The sequence below is a fragment of the Ips typographus genome, linkage group LG15, assembly GCF_016097725.1.
Source record: "Ips typographus isolate SLU linkage group LG15, UJ_Ityp_2.0, whole genome shotgun sequence".
In the NCBI taxonomy this organism is placed as follows: domain Eukaryota; kingdom Metazoa; phylum Arthropoda; class Insecta; order Coleoptera; family Curculionidae; genus Ips; species Ips typographus.
This window is the reverse complement of record NC_138436.1, coordinates 165,927-191,403: the sequence shown is the minus strand read 5'-3', so window position 1 is coordinate 191,403 and position 25,477 is coordinate 165,927. Positions and strand designations below refer to the sequence as shown.

At 37.5% G+C, this 25,477-nt stretch overlaps 1 protein-coding gene across 1 annotated transcript in view; it reads right to left on the bottom strand.

The window, feature by feature from the left end:
* dally (division abnormally delayed protein) overlaps positions 1-25,161 on the bottom strand; it is a 30,066-nt gene extending 4,905 nt beyond the window's left edge. Inside the window, exons 1-5 of the mRNA XM_081992957.1 lie at positions 24,911-25,161; positions 7,626-7,769; positions 3,841-4,568; positions 455-699; positions 267-399 (exon numbers count right to left, since the gene is read on the bottom strand). Coding sequence (XP_081849083.1) covers positions 267-399; positions 455-699; positions 3,841-4,568; positions 7,626-7,769; positions 24,911-25,133 — 1,473 coding nt within the window. The 5' untranslated portion in view covers positions 25,134-25,161. The remainder of the gene's footprint in view (positions 1-266; positions 400-454; positions 700-3,840; positions 4,569-7,625; positions 7,770-24,910) is intronic.
* Positions 25,162-25,477: the final 316 nt, after the last annotated feature.

Below are 25,477 nucleotides of genomic sequence, written 5' to 3'. Positions count from 1 at the left end.
GAAAAGGTAAGGGGACGTAACACATTTCCAGCTCTATCTCCTAAACGGTGAGGGTGATTTGGTTCAAATTTGGGGTGGAGGTTTAGATTGGGCTGACGCACAATACCCCCCACTTCCTTCCACCCTCGGGGGTGGCAAAAATGCGATTTTTAAAATTTCAAAATTTTGAAGTTACGTTCCCTTGAGGAAGCCTTCGGACAACCCCCACACCAATTTTGAGCAAAATCGGTAGAAAAATGTTATTGATAGCCCCCCGTGTCACTTACATGATGCACGTGCCTCAGTTGGTCCACAAGGGCGGCAATTTTTGAATCGACCCGGTATTCGTACGTCACCGGTTTCACTTCGGGATTGTACATCTGCGCGTTGGCTGCCGTGCCAATCACCGTTTTCGTGTATCTAAGCAACGAAAAAAAATAAATAAAAAAATTAAAAAACAAAAAAAATGACTTACTCTCCGACTCGTTCGCCGTTCCAACACTTTTTGTCGCGTTGATCGGCAAAAGTGTCGTCGCCGCACAAATTGTCCGCCAATTCGGCGTAAAATCCGCGCGTTTTTGACAGAATTGACAGAAACGTGGACACTTGGGTGTCGGGAAAATGGGGAAAGTAACGAGAGGGCGCTGCTTTCGTTCTGTTTCCCGTCACCGATTCCGTCGTCGCCGGCACAAATTCCGGCAGTTTGCAGCTCATTTTCACCTGAAATTTGACAGATTATCTGACAATCATTAGTCGAAACCGGTCATTTTGTATTTAATTCAAATTTTACAGTTTTGACAGTCAATCACACTGTCACTTTGAATTTAAGCGTATTTGACTCTTCAGTCAAACCGCCATTATACATTTAATAGATGTTTGACAGGTGTGACAGTTAAACCGACTACACCAGCGTCTTTTCCAGGAAATTTTAACATAAAATGACACCGAGACGTCGACTCTAGCTTGACAAACAAAAAAGTTGCTTTTTTGGTGGGAAAGACACTTTCCGCACGCAACTTTCTTGTTTTTCAACTTAGACCCCCCGAGTGACCATTCGTTTTCGACTAATTTTGGGTCGCTGATTTCAATTCTGCAATCAGATTTTATGTATCTCTTAACCTGGCCGAGGTCTTGGCAAAGAAATGGTTAAAATGTTCCATTTAGGGTCTAACTCGGTTAGTTTTTGAGATATCAAAAAACCGACCACACCAGCGTGTTTTCCGAGAAATTTTAACATAAAATGACACCGAGACGCTAACTCTAGGTTGACGAACAAAAAAGTTGTGTGCGGAAAGTGTCTTTCCCAACAAACCACCAACTTGTTTGTTTTTCAAGCTAGAGTTGACGTCTCGGTGTCATTTTATGTTAAAATTTTCCAGAAAACACGCTGGTATAGTCAGTTTTGTGATATCTCAAAAAATAACCGAATTACACTCAAAATTTCACATTTTAATCACTCCCTTGTCAGGAACCCGGCCAAATTAAGAGATACGTGAAATCTGATTGTAGAATTGAAATCAGCGACCCCAAATTAGTCGAAAACGAGTGGTTACTCGGGGGGTCTAAGTTGAAAAACAAGAAAGTTGTGTGCGGAAAGTGTCTTTCCTAACAAACCACCAACTTGTTTGTTTTTCAAGCTAGAGTTCAGATCTCGGTGTCATTTTATGTTAAAATTTCCCGAAAAACACTCTGGTGAAGTAAGTTTTGAGATATCTCAAAAAATAACCGAATTACACTCAAAATTTCACATTTTAACCATTCCTTTGCCAGGAACTCAGTATTATTGAGAAATACATTAAATCTGACTGCGGATTTGAAATCAGTGACCCCAAATTAGTAGAAAACGAGTGGTCACTCGGGGGGTTTAAGTTGAAAAACAAAAAAGTTGCATGCGGAAAGTGTCTTTTCCACCAAAAACGCAACTTTTTTGTTTGTCAAGCTAGAGCTGTCGTCTCGGTGTCATTTTATGTTAAAATTTCCCGGAAAACACTCTGGTGAAGTAAGTTTTGAGATATCTCAAAAAATAACCGAATTACACTAAAAATTTCACATTTTAACCATTCCTTTGCCAGGAACTCAGTATTATTGAGAAATACATTAAATCTGACTGCGGATTTGAAATCAGTGACCCCAAATTAGTAGAAAACGAGTGGTCACTCGGGGGGTTTAAGTTGAAAAACAAAAAAGTTGCATGCGGAAAGTGTCTTTTCCACCAAAAACGCAACTTTTTTGTTTGTCAAGCTAGAGCTGTCGTCTCGGTGTCATTTTATGTTAAAATTTCCCGGAAAACACTCTGGTGAAGTAAGTTTTGAGATATCTCAAAAAATAACCGAATTACACTCAAAATTTCACATTTTAATCACTCCCATGTCAGGAGAACTCGGCCAGATTAAGGGGTACATGACATCTGATTGTAGAATTGAAATCAGCGACCCCAAATTAGTCGAAAACGAGTGGTTACTCGGGGGGTCTAAGTTGAAAAACAAAAAACTTGTGTGCGGAAAGTGTCTTTTCCACCAAAAACGCAACTTTTTTGTTTGTCAAGCTAGAGTTCACATCTCGGTGTCATTTTATGTTAAAATTTCCCGAAAAACACTCTGGTGAAGTAAGTTTTGAGATATCTCAAAAAATAACCGAATTACACTAAAAAGTTCACATTTTAACCATTCTTTTGCCAGGAACTCAGTATTATTGAGAAATACATTAAATCTGACTGCGGATTTGAAATCAGTGACCCCAAGTTAGTCGAAAACCAGTGGTCACTCGGGGGGTATAAGTTGAAAAACAAAAAAGTTGCATGCGGAAAGTGTCTTTCCCACCAAAAACGCAACTTTTTTGTTTGTCAAGCTAGAGTTGACATCTCGGTGTCATTTTATGTTAAAATTTCCCGAAAAACGCTGTGGTGTAGTCAGTTTTGAGATATCTCAAAAAATAACCGAATTACACTCAAAATTTCACATTTTAATCACTCCCTTGTCAGGAGAACTCGGCCAGATTAAGAGGTACATGACATCTGATTGTAGAATTGAAATCAGCGACCCCAAATTAGTCGAAAACGAGTGGTCACTCGGGGGGTCTAAGTTGAAAAACAAAAAAGTTGCATGCGGAAAGTGTCTTTCCCACCAAAAACGCAACTTTTTTGTTTGTCAAGCTAGAGTTCACATCTCGGTGTCATTTTATGTTAAAATTTCCCAAAAAACGCTGTGGTATAGTCAGTTTTGAGATATCTCAAAAAATAACCGAATTACACTCAAAATTTCACATTTTAATCACTCCCTTGTCAGGAGAACTCGGCCAGATTAAGAGGTACATGACATCTGATTGTAGAATTGAAATCAGCGACCCCAAATTAGTCGAAAACGAGTGGTCACTCGGGGGGTCTAAGTTGAAAAACAAGAAAGTTGTGTGCGGAAAGTGTCTTTCCCACCAAAACGTAACTGTTTTCTTTGTCAAGCTAGAGTTTACATCTCGGTGTCATTTTATGTTAAAAATTCCCGGAAAACACGCTGGTGAAGTCAATTTTCCGATATTTAAAAAAATAACCAAATTACATTCAAAATTTCACATTTTAACCGTTACTTTGCCATGAACTCGGCCAGATTAAGAGATAAGTGAAATCTGATTGTAGAATTGAAATCAGCGACCCAAAATTAGTCGAAAACGAGTGGTCACTCGGGGGGTCTAAGTTGAAAAACAAGAAAGTTGCATGCGGAAAGTGTCTTTTCCACCAGAAACGCAACTTTTTTGTTTGTCAAGCTAGAGTCGAATTCTCGGTGTCGTTTTATGTTAAAATTTCCCGGAAAGCACGCTGGTGCGATCAGTTTTCCGTTATCTCCAAAACTAAACCGAATCGATACTCACCTTATGGTCGATATCGATAATTTTATTCAGGAAATGCATCACGGCTTCGGAGATTTGCGAGTGCAAATTCTTCACGATGGTATCGATACTGGTGTCGCTCGATCGCTTGTACATTCCCAGCAAATTCTCGACGCCCTCGACGTAACCGTTCCACGGCGAATCCAGTTCGGCGACGTATCGACTCAGACAGCCGCGCATCACGTTCAAACAGTAACCGGAACACGGTTTGACGTTGCCGCGCAACCCTTGACATTTGGCGCACGACATCATTGACAGCAACGCGACGTGACAGTTGCGATTGTCGTTGACGATCACGTGATCCGCCTGCGTCAGCACGGACGCGCCGACGCGCAACGCGTCAAACAAGCGGCGCGACGTTTCGATCGCGCTCGACAGTTGACGCGCGATCGTTTTCGGGTGAGCGGCAAACGGTTCGATCGCGTCGAAATGCTCGATCAAACACTCGCGATAGTTGGCCGCAAACTCGCCCGAGTGTTCCGGCGCCTTTTTCTGATAGGCCAACGGAAATAGGGCGGAGAAAAAGTTATCGACGCTGCGCACCACCTCGTCCGTGTCGCGTATCGACGCTTCGCGGTCGATAGTGACGTATCGACGGATGTCGCTGTAGAATTGTTCGATCGGCTCGTTTGGCGATTCGTCGCCGTAAATTTGACTGAAAAGGTACAAAGTTCGGGCTTCCGAATGGTTTACCAGCTCCCTCGCGTGATCTGCAAAACAAATTATTATCGTTAATAACTCGCTTGTTTGGGCCACCCTGTATAAATTTGCAACGTCATTGGATGGCCAATGAAAAGGGCTTTCCAACGATATGGCAACATTGCTTAATCGGTTGGATAGTATGGCCGCTAGAGGGCTTCAAAGTTGACTAGTCAATTTTCATGCACTGTTTCGTTTAAACCTGAAAAACTCTCTTATTTGACTGACAAGATATTGACTTTTATACGTCAATGGATAGCCAATGAAATGGGCTTTCCAACGATATGGCAACACTGGTTAGTTGGTTAATTCGTTTGGCCGCTAGAGGGCTTCAAAGTTGACCAATTTATTTCTCGTTCTTTTAGTGCAGTGTTTCATTCAAACGTAAATATCTCACTTATTTGGTCCACCCTGTATAAACTTTTATACATCATTGGAAAGCCAATAAAACGGGCTTTTTAACGATGTGAAAACACTGGTCAATTAGTTGATTCGTTTGGCCGCTAGACGGCGTCAAAATTACTGAATGGAAAAATCGGTAATTTATCTGACACTTGTCGCTTTGATATTGAATAACTCTCTTATTTGACAGCTGACGTCAAAATGTCATAGAAGCACAAATATAACTCGGATTGTCAGCTTTCATAAAATATTATAAAATCACTTGATTGATTACACGGTTTGGCTGCTAGAGGGCGTCAAAGTTACTGAATGAAAAAATCGGTAATTTATCTGACACTTGTCGCTTTGCTCTTGAATAACTCGCTTATTTGACAGCTGACGTCAAAATGTCATAGAAGCAAAAATATAGCTCGGATTGTCAGCTTTCAGAAAATATAGTCAAATCACTTGATTGGTTACACGGTTTGGCTGCTAGAGGGCGTCAAAGTTACTAAATAAAAAGAACGGTAATTTTTCTGACACTTGTCACTTTGATCTTGAATAACTCGCTTATTTGACAGCTGACGTCAAAATGTCATAGAAGCAAAAATATAGCTCGGATTGTCAGCTTTTAGAAAATATAGTCAAATCGCTTGATTCATTACACGGTTTGGCTGCTAGAGGGCGTCAAAACGACTAAATGAACAAATCGGTAATTTTTCTGACACTTCTCGCTTTAATCTTGAATAACTCGCTTATTTGACAGCTGACGTCAAAATGTCATAGAAGCAAAAATATAGCTCGGATTGTCAGCTTTCAGAAAATATAGTCAAATCACTTGATTGATTACACGGTTTGGCTGCTAGAGGGCGTCAAAGTAACTGAATGAAAAAATCGGTAATTTTTCTGACACTTGTCGCTTTGATCTTGAATAACTCGCTTATTTGACAGCTGACGTCAAAATGTCATAGAAATAAAAATATAGCTCGGTTTGTCAGCTTTCAGAAAATATAGTCAAATCATTTCATTGGTTATACGGTTTGGCCGCTAGAGGGCTTCAAATTTGACCAAAGTTTTCTGCTCAATTTTCTGTCCTTTTCGTTCCTGCAAAAAGTACACATTTATGGGACACCCTGTATATAACATGGAATGCAACGCCCACCTCGATTTACGGTAAAACGAGAAGAGAAACCGTAAAAGACTCGATTTTCATCAAAAATAGATTTTTATCGACTTTGAAAAAAAAACAAAATGGCGGCCATATGTATACAGGGTGGTTCTATCAAAATAAATAAATTAATTAATTTATTTAATTTATAAATTGAAAATTTCCTCAGTTTCACGGTTATTTGCACGTAAATCCCCCACATCTCTCTCTCTCTCTCTCTCTCTATCTTTCTCCGTTTCTCTCTCTCTCTCTCTCTCGTTCTGGTCATTGACATTTTCACCACGTTTCGATGCCAAAAATCCACTGGCAGATGTCCCGGCAACCGAAATGGAATGTTTGCGGTTTTTTTTCGAGTATTTTCGGCCAAAAAGTTTGATTTTTCCACGCAGAATTGAACGAGAAGCAGACAAATTACCTGCACACAGTTTTCGGCCTGTAACTCCTTTAAATGGCCTTTTACGAAAAAAACGCTAAGAATCAATCTTGTAGAGCGTAAAATTCCCTACAACAACTCTGATTTACACTTTTGCTGTAACTCCTCAAATAAAGGAGCTATGCGCTGTTGAAGCTGCATTTTTAGTGTTACGTTACTTCTAAGCTCTAGAACCCTCTAGAACGCAAAGAAACTAACTTTTTTGTTTGACTAGCTAGAAATTGCGTCTCGGTGTCATTTTATGTTAAAATTTTCCAGGAAAAACGGTGATGAGGTTGGTTTCACGATATCTCAAAAACTAAGCGAGTTATTCGGAAAAAACTAGTTTTTCAACCACAATTTTCATAAAAACTCAATCTGAGTGAAACGTAGGTGAATTCTGACAACGCAGCTCGATTCCCCGTCCCCGATTTAGTAGGAAACGAGTGGTCACTCGAGGGGTCTAAGTGAAAAAATAAATGAGTTACAGGGTGTTTTGTAGTTTGAGCCGAAAAAACTAACTTTTTTGTTTGACTAGCTAGAAATTGCGTCTCGGTGTCAATTTATGTTAAAATTTTCCAGGAAAAACGGTGGTGAGGTTGGTTTGACGATATCTCAAAAACTAAGCGAGTTATTCGGAAAAAACTAGTTTTTCAACCACGATTTTCTTGAAAACTCAATCTGAGTGAAACGTAGGTGAATTCTGACAACACAGCTCGATTCCCCGTCCCCGATTTAGTAGGAAACGAGTGGTCACTCGAGGGGTCTAAGTGAAAAAATAAATGAGTTACAGGGTGTTTTGTAGTTTGAGCCGAAAAAACTAACTTTTTTGTTTGACTAGCTAGGAATTGCGTCTCGGTGTCAATTTATGTTAAAATTTTCCAGGAAAAACGGTGGTGAGGTTGGTTTCACGATATCTCAAAAACTAAGCAAGTTACTCGAAAAAAAAAATTTTTTTTTGTTTGGTTTTTTGTTCTTAAATATTTCAGAAACCAAACACTCTTTCTAGTACACATTTGAGATCATTTTGTAGGTCTGAGAAAGCTGAGTCGAATGACGTAATAATATACAGGGTGTCCCATTTAAAATAAGCCACTTTTCACTTACTTTGTAGTAAAACGGAAGTGCGATTTAAAGGTCCCAGCAATGACCTTGAATTGTGACGTAACAAGTCTGCCAAGTCCTTTTGACCTTGATCTTGTAGCTGTAGCTCAATGTCGTTGTCGCAACAATGGCCACCGCAAATTTGACCTGAAATCAAAAAAAAAAAATAAAAAAAAAAAAAAAAAAAATATTTTCAATTAAATTTTTTTTTTTACAAAGACAAATTTCAATTAATCATATCTCCGTTATTTGGAAAGATATCGAAAAAGTGTAAGAGAAGAAAGTTGTAGGGAATTTCATTCTCTATCAGATTGTATTCGGGTGTTTTTGCCCTTAAGGGCCTCCTAAGGGAGATTTACCTTAAAAACCGTGTCAAAGCCATAAAAAGTGCTTTGAAACCCCCCCCCAAACAGTTTTAACTGAATACCTCCAAAACGGTTAGCGATACGAAAAAAACACAAAAGAGCAAAATTGTTCGAAATTAAAAACTGAACCGATCCACTGAAATTTCATTGTCCGTTATGGCGGCTAGTATACAGGGGGTGCCCAAAAACTATACTGGATCACTGTTTTGACTCACCCTGTACCGCATTAGTTGGGTTAGAATTTTTTGTGATGCACCACTGGAAAGAGGAGTTTAAGACGGTTAATTTGAGTGGTTGAACCACTCGGTACGTTGAAAAATAACCGAGATACAGGGTGTTCAATTTTTGGACCAGTTTCTTATTAAAAGTGCACCAATTCAGTTTTTGGTAAATATCTCCGAAATGGTTAGAGTTACAAAAAATTTGAAAGAGACCAAAAAGTTTCTAAATCAACCACTTAATCCACCTACGTAACGCTACAATTTCATTGCGGTTGTCTGTATACAGGGTGTGCACAAAAATGATGGTGGTTCTGGTTTTTTGCTCACCCTGTACGTATTTTTTGAGATAGATTGTTTTGGCTTGTACCATTGGAAAGAGGAGTTTAAGACGGTTAATTTGAGTGGTTGAACCACTCGGTACGTTGAAAAATAACCCAGATACAGGGTGTTCAATTTTTGGACCAGTTTCTGGTTAAAAATGCACTAAAACCATTTTTGGAAAATATCTCCGAAACGGTTAGAGTTACAAGAAATTTGAAAGAGACCAAAAAGTTTCTAAATCAACCACTTAACCCACCTACGTAACGCTATAATTTCATTGCGGTTTACTGTATACAGGGTGTGCACGAAAATGCAAATGGTTCTGGTTTTTTGCTCACCCTGTACGTATTTTTTGAGATAGATTGTTTTGGCTTGTACCGCTGGAAAGAGGAGTTTAAGACGGTTAATTTGAGTGGTTGAACCACTCGGTACGTTGAAAAATAACCCAGATACAGGGTGTTCAATTTTTGGACCAGTTTCTGGTTAAAAATGCACTAAAACCATTTTTGGAAAATATCTCCGAAACGGTTAGAGCTACAAAAAATTTGAAAGAGACCAAAAAGTTTATAAATTAACCACTTAACCCACCTACGTAACGCTAAAACTTCAATACGGTTTACTGTATACAGAGTGTGCACAAAAATGATGGTGGTTCTGGTTTTTTGCTCACCCTGTACGTATTTTATGAGATAGATCGTTTTGGCTTATACCACTGGAAAGAGGAGTTTAAAACGGTTAATTTGAGTGGTTGAACCACTCGGTACGTTGGAAAATAACCGATATACACGGTGGTCAAGTTTTAAGATTAATTTTCGGTAAAAAGTGCATCAAAGTGGTTTTTGGTAAATATCTCGAAAACGGCTAGATTTACAAAAAAATTGCAAAAATGCAAAATTGTTCCTAATGAACCACTAAACCAGACTACGTAACGTTTGAACCTGAATACAGTTGCCTGTATACAGGGTGTGCACGAAATTGTTAGTTGGTAACTATTTTTGCTCACCCTGTACGCAATTTTGTAGATACAATTTTTTGCTCTACACCACAGAAAAGAGCAGTTCAAGACGGTTAATTTGAGTGGTTGAACCACTCGGTACGTTGAAAAATAACCCAGATACAGGGTGTTCAATTTTTGGACCAGTTTCTGGTTAAAAATGCACTAAAACCATTTTTGGAAAATATCTCCGAAACGGTTAGAGTTACAAGAAATTTGAAAGAGACCAAAAAGTTTCTAAATCAACCACTTAACCCACCTACGTAACGCTAAAACTTCAATACGATTTACTGTATACAGGGTGTGCACGCAAATGCAAGTGGTTCTGGTTTTTTGCTCACCCTGTACGTATTTTATGAGATAGATCGTTTTGGCTTATACCACTGGAAAGAGGAGTTTAAAACGGTTAATTTGAGTGGTTGAACCACTCGGTACGTTGGAAAATAACCGATATACACGGTGGTCAAGTTTTAAGATTAATTTTCGGTAAAAAGTGCATCAAAGTGGTTTTTGGTAAATATCTCGAAAACGGCTAGATTTACAAAAAAATTGCAAAAATGCAAAATTGTTCCTAATGAACCACTATACTAGACTACGTAACGTTTGAACCTGGATACAGTTGCCTGTATACAGGGTGTGCACGAAATTGTTAGTTGGTAACTATTTTTGCTCACCCTGTACGCAATTTTGTAGATACAATTTTTTGCTCTACACCACAGAAAAGAGCAGTTCAAGACGGTTAATTTGAGTGGTTAAACCACTCTGTACGTTGGAAAATAACCGAGATACAGGGTGTTCAATTTTTGGACCAGTTTCTGGTTAAAAATGCACTAAAACCATTTTTGGAAAATATCTCCGAAACGGTTAGAGCTACAAAAAATTTGAAAGAGACCAAAAAGTTTATAAATTAACCACTTAACCCACCTACGTAACGCTAAAACTTCAATACGGTTTACTGTATACAGGGTGTGCACGAAAATGCAAGTGGTTCTGGTTTTTTGCTCACCCTGTACGTATTTTTTGAGATAGATTTTTGTGGCTAGCACCACGAGAAAGAGCAGCTCGAGGGGGTTCAAACGAGTGGTTTGTACACCCTGTAGCTCAAAAAACAAGAAAATTACGACGATTTGAAATTTACAAATTTCAATTCTTTTAAAACGTCACGAAGTTCAACGGAGCGTCAGTCCGTTATTTGAAAAAATATCGAAAAATCGTAAATGGCAAAAGTTGTGGGAAATTTGATTCTCTACAAGTTTGTAATAGAGCAATTTCGGCCTAAATGGACGTGATTTCCCAAAAAACAGGCAGAAAGCAAAAACCCAAAAAAAACTCAACTTTTTGAATAAAATTTGAGCTTTTTTTTTGAAAAATTGAGTGGCAAAGTATGAAGTAACGGTAAACTAACAATTTCAAATGAATAACGAAGGTATTCCAACAATTTATGAGTGAAAAAGGTGGTTGTCATAAAAGGTGGTGGGCCAGGTAAAATATTTCTTGAGAACCGACGACTTAAACAATTCTCATTCATTCATCGCTTTTTAAGTGGTATACCACCGATTTCAAGGTCATTTTACCATTATTTACCGTGGTATTCCGACCCCGAAACCTGTTCAAACAAGTGCATGGAATACCCACTTTGGTAGAGGAAATTGTTAACTTTGCCGCCTTCTAGCGGCCAAACCGTTCAACTAATCAGATGATTTGATTACATTTTCTGAAAGCTGATACTTTGGGCTATATTTTTGCTTCTATGACATTTTAACGTCAGCTGTCAAGTAAGCGAGTTATTCAAGATCAAAGCGACAAGTGTCGGAAAAATTACTGTTCTTTTCAATTAGTAAATTTGACGCCCTCTAGCAGCCAAACCGTGTAACCAATCAAGCGATTTTATAATATTTTCTGAAAGCTGACAATCCGAGCTATATTTGTGCTTCTATGACATTTTGACGTCAGCTGTCAAGTAAGCGAGTTATTCAAGATCAAAGTGACAAGTGTCAGAAAAATTACAGTTCTTTTCATTTAGTAATTTTGACGCCCTCTAGCAGCCAAACCGTGTAACAAATCAAGCGATTTTATGATATTTTCTGAAAGCTGACAATCCGTGCTATATTTTTGCTTCTATGACATTTTGACGTCAGCTGTCAAGTAAGCGAGTTATTCAAGATCAAAGTGACAAGTGTCAGAAAAATTACTGTTCTTTTCATTTAGTAACTTTGACGCCCTCTAGCAGCCAAACCGTGTAACCAATCAAGTGATTTTATAATATTTTCTGAAAGCTGACAATCCGAGCTATATTTATGCTTCTATGACATTTTGACGTCAGCTGTCAAGTAAGCGAGTTATTGAAGATCTAAGCGACAAGTGTCGGAAAAATATCGTTTTTTTCAATTAGTAACTTTGACGCCCTCTAGCAGCCAAACCGTGTCACCAATTAAGTGATTTTATAATATTTTCTGAAAGCTGAGAATCCGTGCTATATTTGTGCTTCTATGACATTTTGACGTCAGCTGTCAAATAAGCGAGTTATTCAAGATCAAAGCAACAAGTGTCATAAAAATTTCCTGGTTTTTTTCATTTAGTAACTTTGACGCCCTCTAGCGGCCAAACCGTGTAACCAATCAAGTGATTTTATAATATTTTCTGAAAGCTGACAATCCGTGCTATATTTTTGCTTCTATGACATTTTGACGTCAGCTGTCAAGTAAGCGAGTTATTCCAGATCAAAGTGACAAGTGTCAGAAAAATTACCGTTCTTTTCATTTAGTAATTTTGACGCCCTCTAGCAGCCAAACCGTGTAACAAATCAAGTGATTTTATAATATTTTCTGAAAGCTGACAATCCGTGCTATATTTTTGCTTTTATGACATTTTGACGTCAGCTGTCAAGTAAGCGAGTTATTCAAGATCAAAGTGACAAGTGTCAGAAAAATTACTGTTCTTTTCATTTAGTAACTTTGACGCCCTCTAGCAGCCAAACCGTGTAACCAATCAAGTGATTTTATAATATTTTCTGAAAGCTGAGAATCCGTGCTATATTTGTGCTTCTATGACATTTTGACGTCAGCTGTCAAGTAAGCGAGTTATTGAAGATCTAAGCGACAAGTGTCGGAAAAATATCGTTTTTTTCAATTAGTAACTTTGACGCCCTCTAGCAGCCAAACCGTGTCACCAATTAAGTGATTTTATAATATTTTCTGAAAGCTGAGAATCCGTGCTATATTTGTGCTTCTATGACATTTTGACGTCAGCTGTCAAATAAGCGAGTTATTCAAGATCAAAGCAACAAGTGTCATAAAAATTTCCTGGTTTTTTTCATTTAGTAACTTTGACGCCCTCTAGCGGCCAAACCGTGTAACCAATCAAGTGATTTTATAATATTTTCTGAAAGCTGACAATCCGTGCTATATTTGTGCTTCTATGACATTTTGACGTCAGCTGTCAAGTAAGCGAGTTATTCAAGATCAAAGCGGCAAGTGTCATAAAAATTACCGTTCTTTTCATTTAGTAATTTTGACGCCCTCTAGCGGCCAAACCGTCCAACCAATCAAAACTTCAAAAATAACGTAAAAAGCAGACAGGAAATTGAAGAAACCGTTTGATTTTGCCAGCCAGACTTCCTCGTCTGGCGACAAAAAGAAGAAAAGAAGAAGAAGAAGAAGAAAGAGGGCGCGGCAGTCGCCAAAAGGCATTTTTGCAGACATTTCCTCGTCTGGGAATTACCAATTCCCACGATTGATTTAATTTCATCGAGTGTACAAATGCCGGACGTAATTAATTAAGAAGAAGAAATTGTGAACGGAAATAGAAAAGAGGAAGAGATGAAAAAAAGATGACGTAATAGCTTTGTCGTCCAATAACTAGCTTATTTCACATTTTCACGCAAAACACTATACAGAGTGATCAAAAGAGAATTTCAAGGGCTGCAGGTTGATATATTGAACCACCCTGTAACCGCCAAAATAACCGAGTTATTGACTGTTAAAGTGACAAGTGTCAAAACATGTCACGTTTGTAAAAGTGCACTGTTTTATTCTAATCTAAATAACTCGCTTATTTGGGCTACTATTTTAAGACTTTTATATGTCTGTGGATAGCTAATTAAAAGGGCTTTCCAACGATATGGCAACACTGGTTGATGGGTTGCACGGTTTGGCCGCCAGAGGGCGTCAAAGTTGACCAATTTTTTCCTTACTGTTTTGGTGTAGTGTTTCATTCAAACGTAAATTACTCACTTATTTGGACCACCCTGTATAAACTTTTATACCACAATTGATAGCTAAATAAAAGGGCTTTCCAACGATATGGCAACACTGGTTGATCGGTTGCACGGTTTGGCCGCCAGAGGGCGTCAAAGTAATCCTACAACTTTCTTCAAATTTTCAGTGCACCAACCCACTTAAACTCAAATAACTTCCCTATTTGGGAAACTTTGTATAAACATTTATACGTCTATGAATAGCCAATGAAATGGGCTTTCGAAAGATATGGCAACATGGGCTAATAGGTATAACGGTTTAGCCGCTAGAGGGCTTCAAAGTTGGTCCAAGTAAATTTGAACATTTTCAGTGCACTCTTTCATTCAATCTTAATTAACTCGGTTATTTTGTGTAGTTTTTCAAGACTTTTATATGTCTATGGATAGCTATTGAAATGGGCTTTCCAAAAATACTCTTCTCGAGATGGTAGGTTTGACGGTTTGACCGCTAGAGGGCGTCAAAGAAAGTCATCGACGTATTAAATAAATCACCACATTGTAGTAGGATTGGTTTGAACCTTTATAGGTCGATGGTCACTATACTTTACAAGTGAAATCAAGCCATTTTGACCTGTTAAAAGCTTCAATATAACAGTAAAATTATTCCTTATACGGTAATGGAATTCATCATTCTACACCCACATACAGCAGCTTTGAACGGCTATAAACATTATTGTTTGACGCCCTCTAGCGGCCAAACCGTTTAACTGATTAACCAATGTTGCGTGTTATTGGAAAGTCCGTTTTATTACCTATCCATTGATGTATAAAAATATATACAGAGTGTATCAAATAAGGAAGTTATTTAGGTCTAAATGATCGAGTGCATAGTACAGCATAAAACTGTCAAATTTGTTATTTTTTTCAGGTTAGAATTGAAGTGACGCAATTAAATTTAGTTGCATTGAAATCTCCATCCCCGAATTAGTCGAAAACGAGTATAAAGTCGATTTTTTGACACCTTGAACTGTCATTTTCTGTCAAATGACAGCTTGTCAAAGAAATGTCAAAAAATCGAGTTTATACTCGTTTTTGACTAATTCGGGAATGGAGAGTTCAAAAAAAATGTCAAAACAACCCGGAAAACCAGTTTTTCTGCTCTAGAACCTTAAAAGAACAGATTTTAACCAGAAAATTTCTAATTTTGAGGTTAGGGTTGTAGCTACAGGATTGATTTTAGTTGCATCGGATTTCCCGTGCCCGAATTAGTTAGAAACGAGTATAAACTCAATTTTTTGACACCTTGAACTGTCATTTTCTGTCAAATGACAGCTTGTCAAAGAAATGTCAAAAAAACGAGTTTATACTCGTTTTCGACTAATTCGGGGTCGGGGAATCCGATGCAACTAAAATAAATTGCGTCACCCCAACCGTAATGTCAGAAATGACACTTTTATTGCTAAAAAACAGATTTTAACCAGAAAATCTCTAATTTTGAGGTTAGGGTTGTAGCTACAGGGTTGATTTTAGTGTGGTTGACTTTCCCAGCCCCGAATTAGTCGAAAAGGAGTATAAACTCAATTTTTTGACATTTCGACCTGTCATTACCTGTCAAAGTGACAGCTTGTCAAAAAATCGAGTTTATACTCGTTTTTGACTAATTCGGGGACGGGGAATCCGATGCAACTAAAATAAATTGCGTCACCCCAACCGTAATGTCAGAAATGACACTTTTACTGCTAAAAACAGATTTTAACCAGAAAATTTCTAATTTTGAGGTTAGGGTTGTAGGTACAGGGTTGATTTTAGTGTGGTTGACTTTCCCAGCCCCGAATTAGTCGAAAAGGAGTATAAACTCAATTTTTTGACATTTCGACCTGTCATTACCTGTCAAAGTGACAGCTTGTCAAAAAATCGAGTTTATACTCGTTTTTGACTAATTCGGGGACGGGGAATCCGATGCAACTAAAATAAATTGCGTCACCCCAACCGTAATGTCAGAAATGACACTTTTACTGCTAAAAACCTGTTTTACCGTTTTTCTGCGATTGCTCGCAAACGCCTCGACCGATTTGAATGCGGTTTGCGCCAATCTACTCAGCCACTAAAGGAGCTTCGCCGATCCAGGTTTGACAGTTGCGACAGGCAAAATGGCGGCGCCAGCGCAAAAATTCAAAAAAATCGATATTATCCACGTTTTCGACTAATTCGAGGATGACGAATCCAACGCGACTAAAATTAATCGCGTAGGCTGATCCTGTACGATCGAAAAATTGTTTTCAAGGACAAACCAAAGGCGTTTTAAGCAGATTCCTGACACGTTACAACGACCCGTTTTTGTTCGCTTTTTCTCGTCCGGATTAGTCATTCTGTCTGCTGAATCGTCTCGAATTTTGCATGTTGATTGTATGAGAGAGACAACACAAGTGTGTGTGTGTGAGAGAGAGAGAGAGAGTGCGTTTGCACGGTAGAAATCGAGTGGTTTAACTGGAATTTGTTGGGTTTTTGACCACTTTACGTTATTAGTGGAATTTCTCGGTTTATTCCCGGTAAAAGTTAGTTCAAGCAACTTAAACGCCCTCTAGCGCCTAATCGGTGCGGGTTATCGCATAAAGTAGCGGCATTTTTGGAAAGCTTACAGTCTCCTCTACAAATTAACTTCTATTCACTTTTACTGTAACTTGTCACATAACAAAGTTATTGACGTTAAAACAGACGACTGCGCAGCTGATTGGTTCAGACAAATTTTAAACTTCAACGCCTTCTAGCGGCTGAACAGTGAAACATATTTAAGTCAATAAGGACATTTTTGGAAAGCTTACAGTTTCCTCTACAAATTAACTTCTATGCACTTTTACTGTAACTTGTTAAATAACAAAGTTATTTACGTTTAAATAGACGACTGCGTAGCTGATTGTTTCAGACAAGTTTTAAACTTCAACGCCTTCTAGCGGCTGAACAGTAAAACTTATTTGAGTAAATAAGGACATTTTTGGAAAGCTTACAATCTCCTCTACAAATTAACTTCTATTCACTTTTACTGTATCTTGTCAAGTAACCAAGTTATTTACGTTAAAACAGACGACTGCGCAGCTGATTGGTTCAGACAAATTTCAAAATAACGATCAATTTCAACGCCCTCTAGCGGCCAAACGGTGAAACTTATTAGAGTAAATAAGGACATTTTTGGAAAGCTTACATTCTCGTCTACAAATTTACTTCTATGCACTTTTACTGTAACTTGTTAAATAACAAAGTTATTTACGTTTAAATAGACGACTGCGTAGCTGATTAGTTCAGACAAGTTTTAAACTTCAACGCCTTCTAGCGGCTGAACAGTAAAACTTATTTGAGTAAATAAGGACATTTTTGGAAAGCTTACAATCTCCTCTACAAATTAACTTCTATTCACTTTTACTGTAACTTGTCACATAACAAAGTTATTGACGTTAAAACAGACGACTGCGCAGCTGATTGGTTCAGACAAATTTTAAACTTCAACGCCTTCTAGCGGCTGAACAGTGAAACATATTTAAGTCAATAAGGACATTTTTGGAAAGCTTACAGTTTCCTCTACAAATTAACTTCTATGCACTTTTACTGTAACTTGTTAAATAACAAAGTTATTTACGTTTAAATAGACGACTGCGTAGCTGATTGTTTCAGACAAGTTTTAAACTTCAACGCCTTCTAGCGGCTGAACAGTAAAACTTATTTGAGTAAATAAGGACATTTTTGGAAAGCTTACAATCTCCTCTACAAATTAACTTCTATTCACTTTTACTGTATCTTGTCAAGTAACCAAGTTATTTACGTTAAAACAGACGACTGCGCAGCTGATTGGTTCAGACAAATTTCAAAATAACGATCAATTTCAACGCCCTCTAGCGGCCAAACGGTGAAACTTATTAGAGTAAATAAGGACATTTTTGGAAAGCTTACATTCTCGTCTACAAATTTACTTCTATGCACTTTTACTGTAACTTGTTAAATAACAAAGTTATTTACGTTTAAATAGACGACTGCGTAGCTGATTAGTTCAGACAAGTTTTAAACTTCAACGCCTTCTAGCGGCTGAACAGTAAAACTTATTTGAGTAAATAAGGACATTTTTGGAAAGCTTACAATCTCCTCTACAAATTAACTTCTATTCACTTTTACTGTATCTTGTCAAATAACCAAGTTATTTACGTTAAAAGAGACGACTGCGCAGCTGATTGGTTCAGACAAATTTCAAAATAACGGTCAATTTCAACGCTCTCTAGCGGCCGAACGGTGAAACTTATTTTAGTAAATAAGGACATTTTTGGAAAGCTTACATTCTCGTCTACAAGTTTACTTCTATGCACTTTTACTGTATCTTGTCAAATAACCAAGTTATTTACGTTAAAACAGACGACTGCGCAGCTGATTGGTTCGGACAAATTTCAAAATAACGGTCAACTTCAACGCCCTCTAGCGGCCGAACGGTGAAACTTATTTGAGTAAAAGGGGATATTTTCGGAAAGCTCGCAGTCTGTACTATCTTTTCGTTTCTATGCCTTTTGCTCGTATCTCGACAAATAACCGAGTTATGACGGATCAAAGAAAAAAGGGTGACTAAAAATAACCAGCAAGGTTAAAGTTAACTAAACTTGATAAAAACCGACCTTAGACATGTAACTAAGGAAGCCGGGACAATGGCAATTATAATGTGCGGTCAGGCAAGTATTTTATTAAATATACAGAGCGATAAATCATTATTTTTATCTGTAATAAATGCAAAACAAAATGATCAATTTGGCAACGTTGCCAAACTGTGATAATTGTTTGTTAGCGAGTAATTTTAGGAAAATTGTCGATTTGACAACATTGCAAAAATTTACCATTTTACTCAGAAAATGGTCAATTTGGCAGTGTTGCCAAACTGTGACAATTGTTCGTAAAAAAATAAATTTAGGGAAATTGACGATTTGGCAACATTGCAAAAATTTACCATTTAACTCAGAAAATGGTCAATTTGGCAGTGTTGCCAAACTGTGATAATTGTTTGTGAACGGGTAATTTTAGGAAAATTGTCGATTTGACAACATTGCAAAAATTTACCATTTTACTCAGAAAATGGTCAATTTGGCAGTGTTGCCAAACTGTGACAATTGTTCGTAAAAAATTAATTTTAGGGAAATTGACGATTTGGCAACATTGCAAAAATTTACCATTTAACTCAGAAAATGGTCAATTTGGCAGTGTTGCCAAACTGTGATAATTGTTTGTGAACGGGTAATTTTAGGGAAATTGTCGATTTGACAACATTGTACAAATTTACTACTAAATTAGGAAAATGGTTAATTTGCCAACGTTGCCAAACTGTGATAAATTGTTCGTAAACGAGTAATTTTAGGGAAATTGTCGATTTGGCAACATTGTACAAATTTACCATTTTACTCAGAAAATGATCAATTTGGCAGTGTTGCCAAACTGTGACAATTGTTCGTAAATAATTAATTTTAGAAAAATGGTCGATTTGGCAACATGGCAAAAATTTACTACTAAATTAGTAAAATAGTCCGTTTGACAACGTTGCACAAAATCTGACAGTTGATAGCACAAATGTCAAATAGAAAACAGCCAACTTTTATCGAAATTTAATCAATTTCGTTATCTTTCGACTATTTTAAACGTTTCGTTAGTTTTCCGCAACAAATTATCGTTTATTTGATTATAACCGGGAAAAAAACAAGTTTTCAGGGTCATTTTGCCGCGAAACGGCCGGTCAGACCGCCCGATTTCACGCCGTTTGATCGAAAAATATCCGATTCCGATTATTTTATTATTTATCTTGCACACCGTGTATACTGGAAGCAAAAACGGTCCTTCAAACTTACCGTGTTGGGTTAAGAAGTTGGTTGGGAACATTTTTGTTCTCTTGCAAATTTTTTGTAACTTTAACCGTTTCCGAGGTATTTAGAAAAAACTGGTTTGGTGCAACAAACTTGTAAATCGGTTGAAATTGTGGTTTGACAGTCGGGGACACAATTGCTTGTAAAACCCACTTGGAATGGGAAAATGACAGTTTTAAGCACATTTTTGGAATCCTCACTAAATTTCCTATCCAGTGACACTAAAAAACACTAAAAAATCAGGTACAGTCAGAGAAAAAACCAGGATCAAAGTTTAAATTGACCGAAACACAGTTTGAAAGGATAGTCAGGGACAAAATCGCTTGTAAAACCCGCTTGGAATGGGAAAATGACACTTTTAAGCACATTTTTGGAATTCTCATTAAATTTCCTATCAAATAACATAAAAAATACAAAAAAAGCAGGTACAGTCAGAGAAAAAAGTGGTGTCAAAGTTTGAAAGGACAGAAACACAGTTTGAAAGGACAGTCACAGACAAAATCACTGGTAAAACCCACTTGGAATAAGAAAATGACAGTTTTAAGCACATTTTTGGAATCCTCATTAAATTTCCTATCCAGTGACACTAAAAAATCAGGTATAGTCAGAGAGAAAAGCAGGGTCAAAGTTTAAATTGACCGAAACACAGTTTGAAAGGACAGTCAGGGACAAAATTGCTTGTAAAAACCACTTGGAATGGGAAAATGACAGTTTTAAGCACATTTTTGGAATCCTCACTAAATTTCCTATCAAATGACATAAAAAAACACTAAAAAATCAGGTACAGTCAGGGAGAAAAGCAGTGTCAAAGTGTAAATTGACCGAAACACAGTTTGAAAAGACAGTCAGGGACAAAATCACTTGTAAAACTCACTTGGAGTGACCGAATCATGTTTTTAAGCACATTTTTGGAATCCTCACTAAATTTCCTATCTAATGCCACTAAAAAAACACTACAAAATCAGGTACAGTCAGGAAGAAAAGCGGTGTCAAAATTTAAATTGACAGAAACACAGTTTGAAAGGACAGTCAGGGACAAAATTGCTTGTAAAACCCACTTGGAATGGGAAAATGACACTTTTAAGCACATTTTTGGAATTCTCATTGAATTTCCTATCCAATAACCGGAAAAAAACACAAAAAAACACAAACAAAATTTGGTACAGTCAGGGAGAAAACCAGCAGAAACACAGTTTTAAAAAACAGTCAGTGAAAAAAAAATATGGTAGTTCACTGTTTTTGGTCACCCTGCACTCAATTTTTTAGATAGATTTTTTTGCTCTGCACCACTGAAAAGATCAGCTCAAGACGGTTAATTTGAGTGGTTCAACCAGCTTGATCTTTTAAAAATAACCGAGTTACAGGGTGTTCAAACCACAATTTCAACTGATTTGTAAATTTGTTGCATCAAACCAGTTTTTTTTAAATAACTCAGAAACGGTTAGAGTTACAAAAAAATTGCAAGAGAGCAAAAACGTTCCCAATGAACTTCTTAACCCAACACTGTAAGTTTCCAGGACCGTTTTTGCTTCCACTATACAGGGTGTGCATGAAAATTATGGTAGTTCACTGTTTTTGGTCACCCTGTACTCAATTTTTGAGATAGATTTTTTTGCTCTACACCACTGAAAAGAGCAGCTCAAGACGGTTAATTTGAGTGGTTCAACCACCTTGAACTCTTAAAAATAACCGAGTTACAGGGTGTTCAAACCACAATTTCAACTGATTTGTAAATTTGTTGTACCAAACCAGTTTTTTTTAGATAACTCAGAAACGGTTAGAGTTACAAAAAAATTGCAAGAGAGCAAAAACGTTCCTAATGAACTTCTTAACCCAACACCGTAAGTTTCCAGGACCGTTTTTGTTTCCACTATACAGGGTGTGCATGAAAATTATGGTAGTTCACTATTTTTGGTCACCCTGTACTCAATTTTTTAGATAGATTTTTTTGCTCTACACCACTGAAAAGAGGAGCTCAAGGCGGTTAATTTGAGTGGTTCAACCACCCTGTACGTTAGAAAATAACCGAGTTACAGGGTGTTCAAAGTTCTAACCACAATTTCAACTGATTTGTAAAAATTTGTTGCACCAAACCAGTTTTTTCTAAATAACTCGAAAACGGTTAGAGTTACAAAAAAATTGCAAGAGAGCAAAAACGTTCCCAATGAACTTCTTAACCCAACACTGTAAGTTTCCAGGACCGTTTTTGCTTCCACTATACAGGGTGTGCATGAAAAATGTGGTAGTTCACTATTTTTGGTCACCCTGTACTCAATTTTTGTGATAGATTTTTTTGCTCTACACCACTGAAAAGAGCAGCTCAAGACGGTTAATTTGAGTGGTTCAACCACCTTGATCTTTTAAAAATAACCGAGTTACAGGGTGTTCAAATTTCAAACCACAATTTCAACCGATTTGTAAATTTGTTGCATCAAACCAGTTTTTTTTAAATAACTCAGAAACGGTTAGAGTTACAAAAAAATTGCAAGAGAGCAAAAACGTTCCTAATGAACTTCTTAACCCAACACCGTAAGTTTCCAGGACCGTTTTTGTTTCCACTATACAGGGTGTGCATGAAAATTATGGTAGTTCACTATTTTTGGTCACCCTGTACTCAATTTTTTAGATAGATTTTTTTGCTCTACACCACTGGAAAGAGCAGCTCAAGACGGTTAATTTGAGTGGTTCAACCTCCTTGAACTCTTAAAAATAACCGAGTTACAGGGTGTTCAAAGTTCAAACCACAATTTCAACCGATTTGTAAATTTGTTGCACCAAACCAGTTTTTTCTAAATAACTCGAAAACGGTTAGAGTTACAAAAAAATTGCAAGAGAGCAAAAACGTTCCCAATGAACTTCTTAACCCAACACCGTAAATTTGCAGGGCCGTTTTTGCTTCCACTATACAGGGTGTGCATGAAAATTGTGGTAGTTCACTATTTTTGGTCACCCTGTACTCAATTTTTGAGATAGATTTTTTTGCTCTACACCACTGAAAAGAGCAGTTCAAGACGGTTAATTTGAGTGGTTCAACCACCTTGAACTCTTAAAAATAACCGAGTTACAGGGTGTTCAAAGTTCAAACCACAATTTCAACTGATTTGTAAATTTGTTGCACCAAACCAGTTTTTTCTAAATAACTCGAAAACGGTTAGAGTTACAAAAAAATTGCAAGAGAGCAAAAACGTTCCTAATGAACTTCTTAACCCAACACCGTAAGTTTCCAGGACCGTTTTTGTTTCCACTATACAGGGTGTGCATGAAAATTATGGTAGTTCACTATTTTTGGTCACCCTGTACTCAATTTTTTAGATAGATTTTTTTGCTCTACACCACTGGAAAGAGGAGCTCAAGGCGGTTAATTTGAGTGGTTCAACCACCCTGTACGTTAGAAAATAACCGAGTTACAGGGTGTTCAAAGTTCTAACCACAATTTCAACTGATTTGTAAAAATTTGTTGCACCAAACCAGTTTTTTCTAAATAACTCGAAAACGGTTAGAGTTACAAAAAAATTGCAAGAGAGCAAAAACGTTCCCAATGAACTTCTTAACCCAACACTGTAAGTTTCCAGGACCGTTTTTGCTTCCACTATACAGGGTGTGCATGAAAAATGTGGTAGTTCACTATTTTTGGTCACCCTGTACTCAATTTTTGTGATAGATTTTTTTGCTCTACACCACTGAAAAGAGCAGCTCAAGACGGTTAATTTGAGTGGTTCAACCACCTTGATCTTTTAAAAATAACCGAGTTACAGGGTGTTCAAATTTCAAACCACAATTTCAACCGATTTGTAAATTTGTTGCATCAAACCAGTTTTTTTTAAATAACTCAGAAACGGTTAGAGTTACAAAAAAATTGCAAGAGAGCAAAAACGTTCCTAATGAACTTCTTAACCCAACACCGTAAGTTTCCAGGACCGTTTTTGTTTCCACTATACAGGGTGTGCATGAAAATTATGGTAGTTCACTATTTTTGGTCACCCTGTACTCAATTTTTTAGATAGATTTTTTTGCTCTACACCACTGGAAAGAGGAGCTCAAGACGGTTAATTTGAGTGGTTCAACCACCCTGTACGTTAGAAAATAACCGAGTTACAGGGTGTTCAAAGTTCTAACCACAATTTCAACTGATTTGTAAAAATTTGTTGCACCAAACCAGTTTTTTCTAAATAACTCGAAAACGGTTAGAGTCACAAAAAAATTGCAGGAGAGCAAAAATGTTCGTAATCGACTTCTTAACCCAACACTGTAAGTTTCCAGGGCCGTTTTTGTTTCCACTATACAGGGTGTGTATGAAAATTATGGTAGTTCACTATTTTTGGTCGCCCTGTACTCAATTTTTGAGATAGATTTTTTTGCTCTACACCACTGGAACGAGCAGCTCAAGACGGTTAATTTGAGTGGTTCAACCTCCTTGAACTCTTAAAAATAACCGAGTTACAGGGTGTTCAAAGTTCAAACCACAATTTCAACCGATTTGTAAATTTGTTGCATCAAACCAGTTTTTTTTAAATAACTCAGAAACGGTTAGAGTTACAAAAAAATTGCAAGAGAGCAAAAACGTTCCTAATGAACTTCTTAACCCAACACCGTAAGTTTCCAGGACCGTTTTTGTTTCCACTATACAGGGTGTGCATGAAAATTATGGTAGTTCACTATTTTTGGTCACCCTGTACTCAATTTTTTAGATAGATTTTTTTGCTCTACACCACTGGAAAGAGGAGCTCAAGGCGGTTAATTTGAGTGGTTCAACCACCCTGTACGTTAGAAAATAACCGAGTTACAGGGTGTTCAAAGTTCTAACCACAATTTCAACTGATTTGTAAAAATTTGTTGCACCAAACCAGTTTTTTCTAAATAACTCGAAAACGGTTAAAGTTACAAAAAAATTGCAAGAGAGCAAAAATGTTCGTAATCGACTTCTTAACCCAACACTGTAAGTTTCCAGGACCGTTTTTGCTTCCACTATACAGGGTGTGCATGAAAATTATGGTAGTTCACTGTTTTTGGTCACCCTGTACTCAATTTTTGTGATAGATTTTTTTGCTCTACACCACTGGAAAGAGCAGTTCAAGACGGTTAATTTGAGTGGTTCAACCACCCTGTACGTTAGAAAATAACCGAGTTACAGGGTGTTCAAATTTCAGTAGGGAAACCAGGGTGTTTGGTTTGGTTTAGCTGCGAATTGGCAACGCTGCACGCTCATCCGATAACACATTGCACTCTATACAATAATCCAACACATAATAATAAACAAGTGACGTAATAATAATTGCAAAAAAAGTGGTCGAAAATTGGGTTGGTCAAAAATACCTTTTTGTGACGTCTGCGCCGGTTTGTAAGTGATATTTTTGGCGTGGAAAAACTGCAAAACACCATCGCAAGACTGTTCCGAATTAGTGTTAATCCTGGCGCCATCTGTACACCACACAAACACTAAAAAATACACTGAAAACAGCATTTTTCCGGCGGGGGAAACGGGGGCAAACGCGGTCACTTTCAGGGGAAGGGGGCGTCGGCCCGGACCGTATCGCATTCAGCTTGGAACTGAAATAACCAACCAAGTGAATAAAGTGTGCGTGTGTATAAAGCCAGGACCGAAAAATTCCAACGTTGCCAGATTTAGCGTTTTTGCGGTTCGTCTACCGTTCTCGCTGACTGTACCTGATTTTTTAGTGTATCTAAGTGTCATTAGATAGGAAATTTAGTGAGGATTCCAAAAATGGCTTAAAAACATGATTCGGTCACTCCAAGTGAGTTTTACAAGTGATTTTGTCCGTGATTGTCCTTTCAAACTTTGACACCACTTTTCTTCCTGACTGTACATGATTTTTTTGTATTTTTTATGTCATTTGATAGTAAATTTAGTGAGAATTCCAA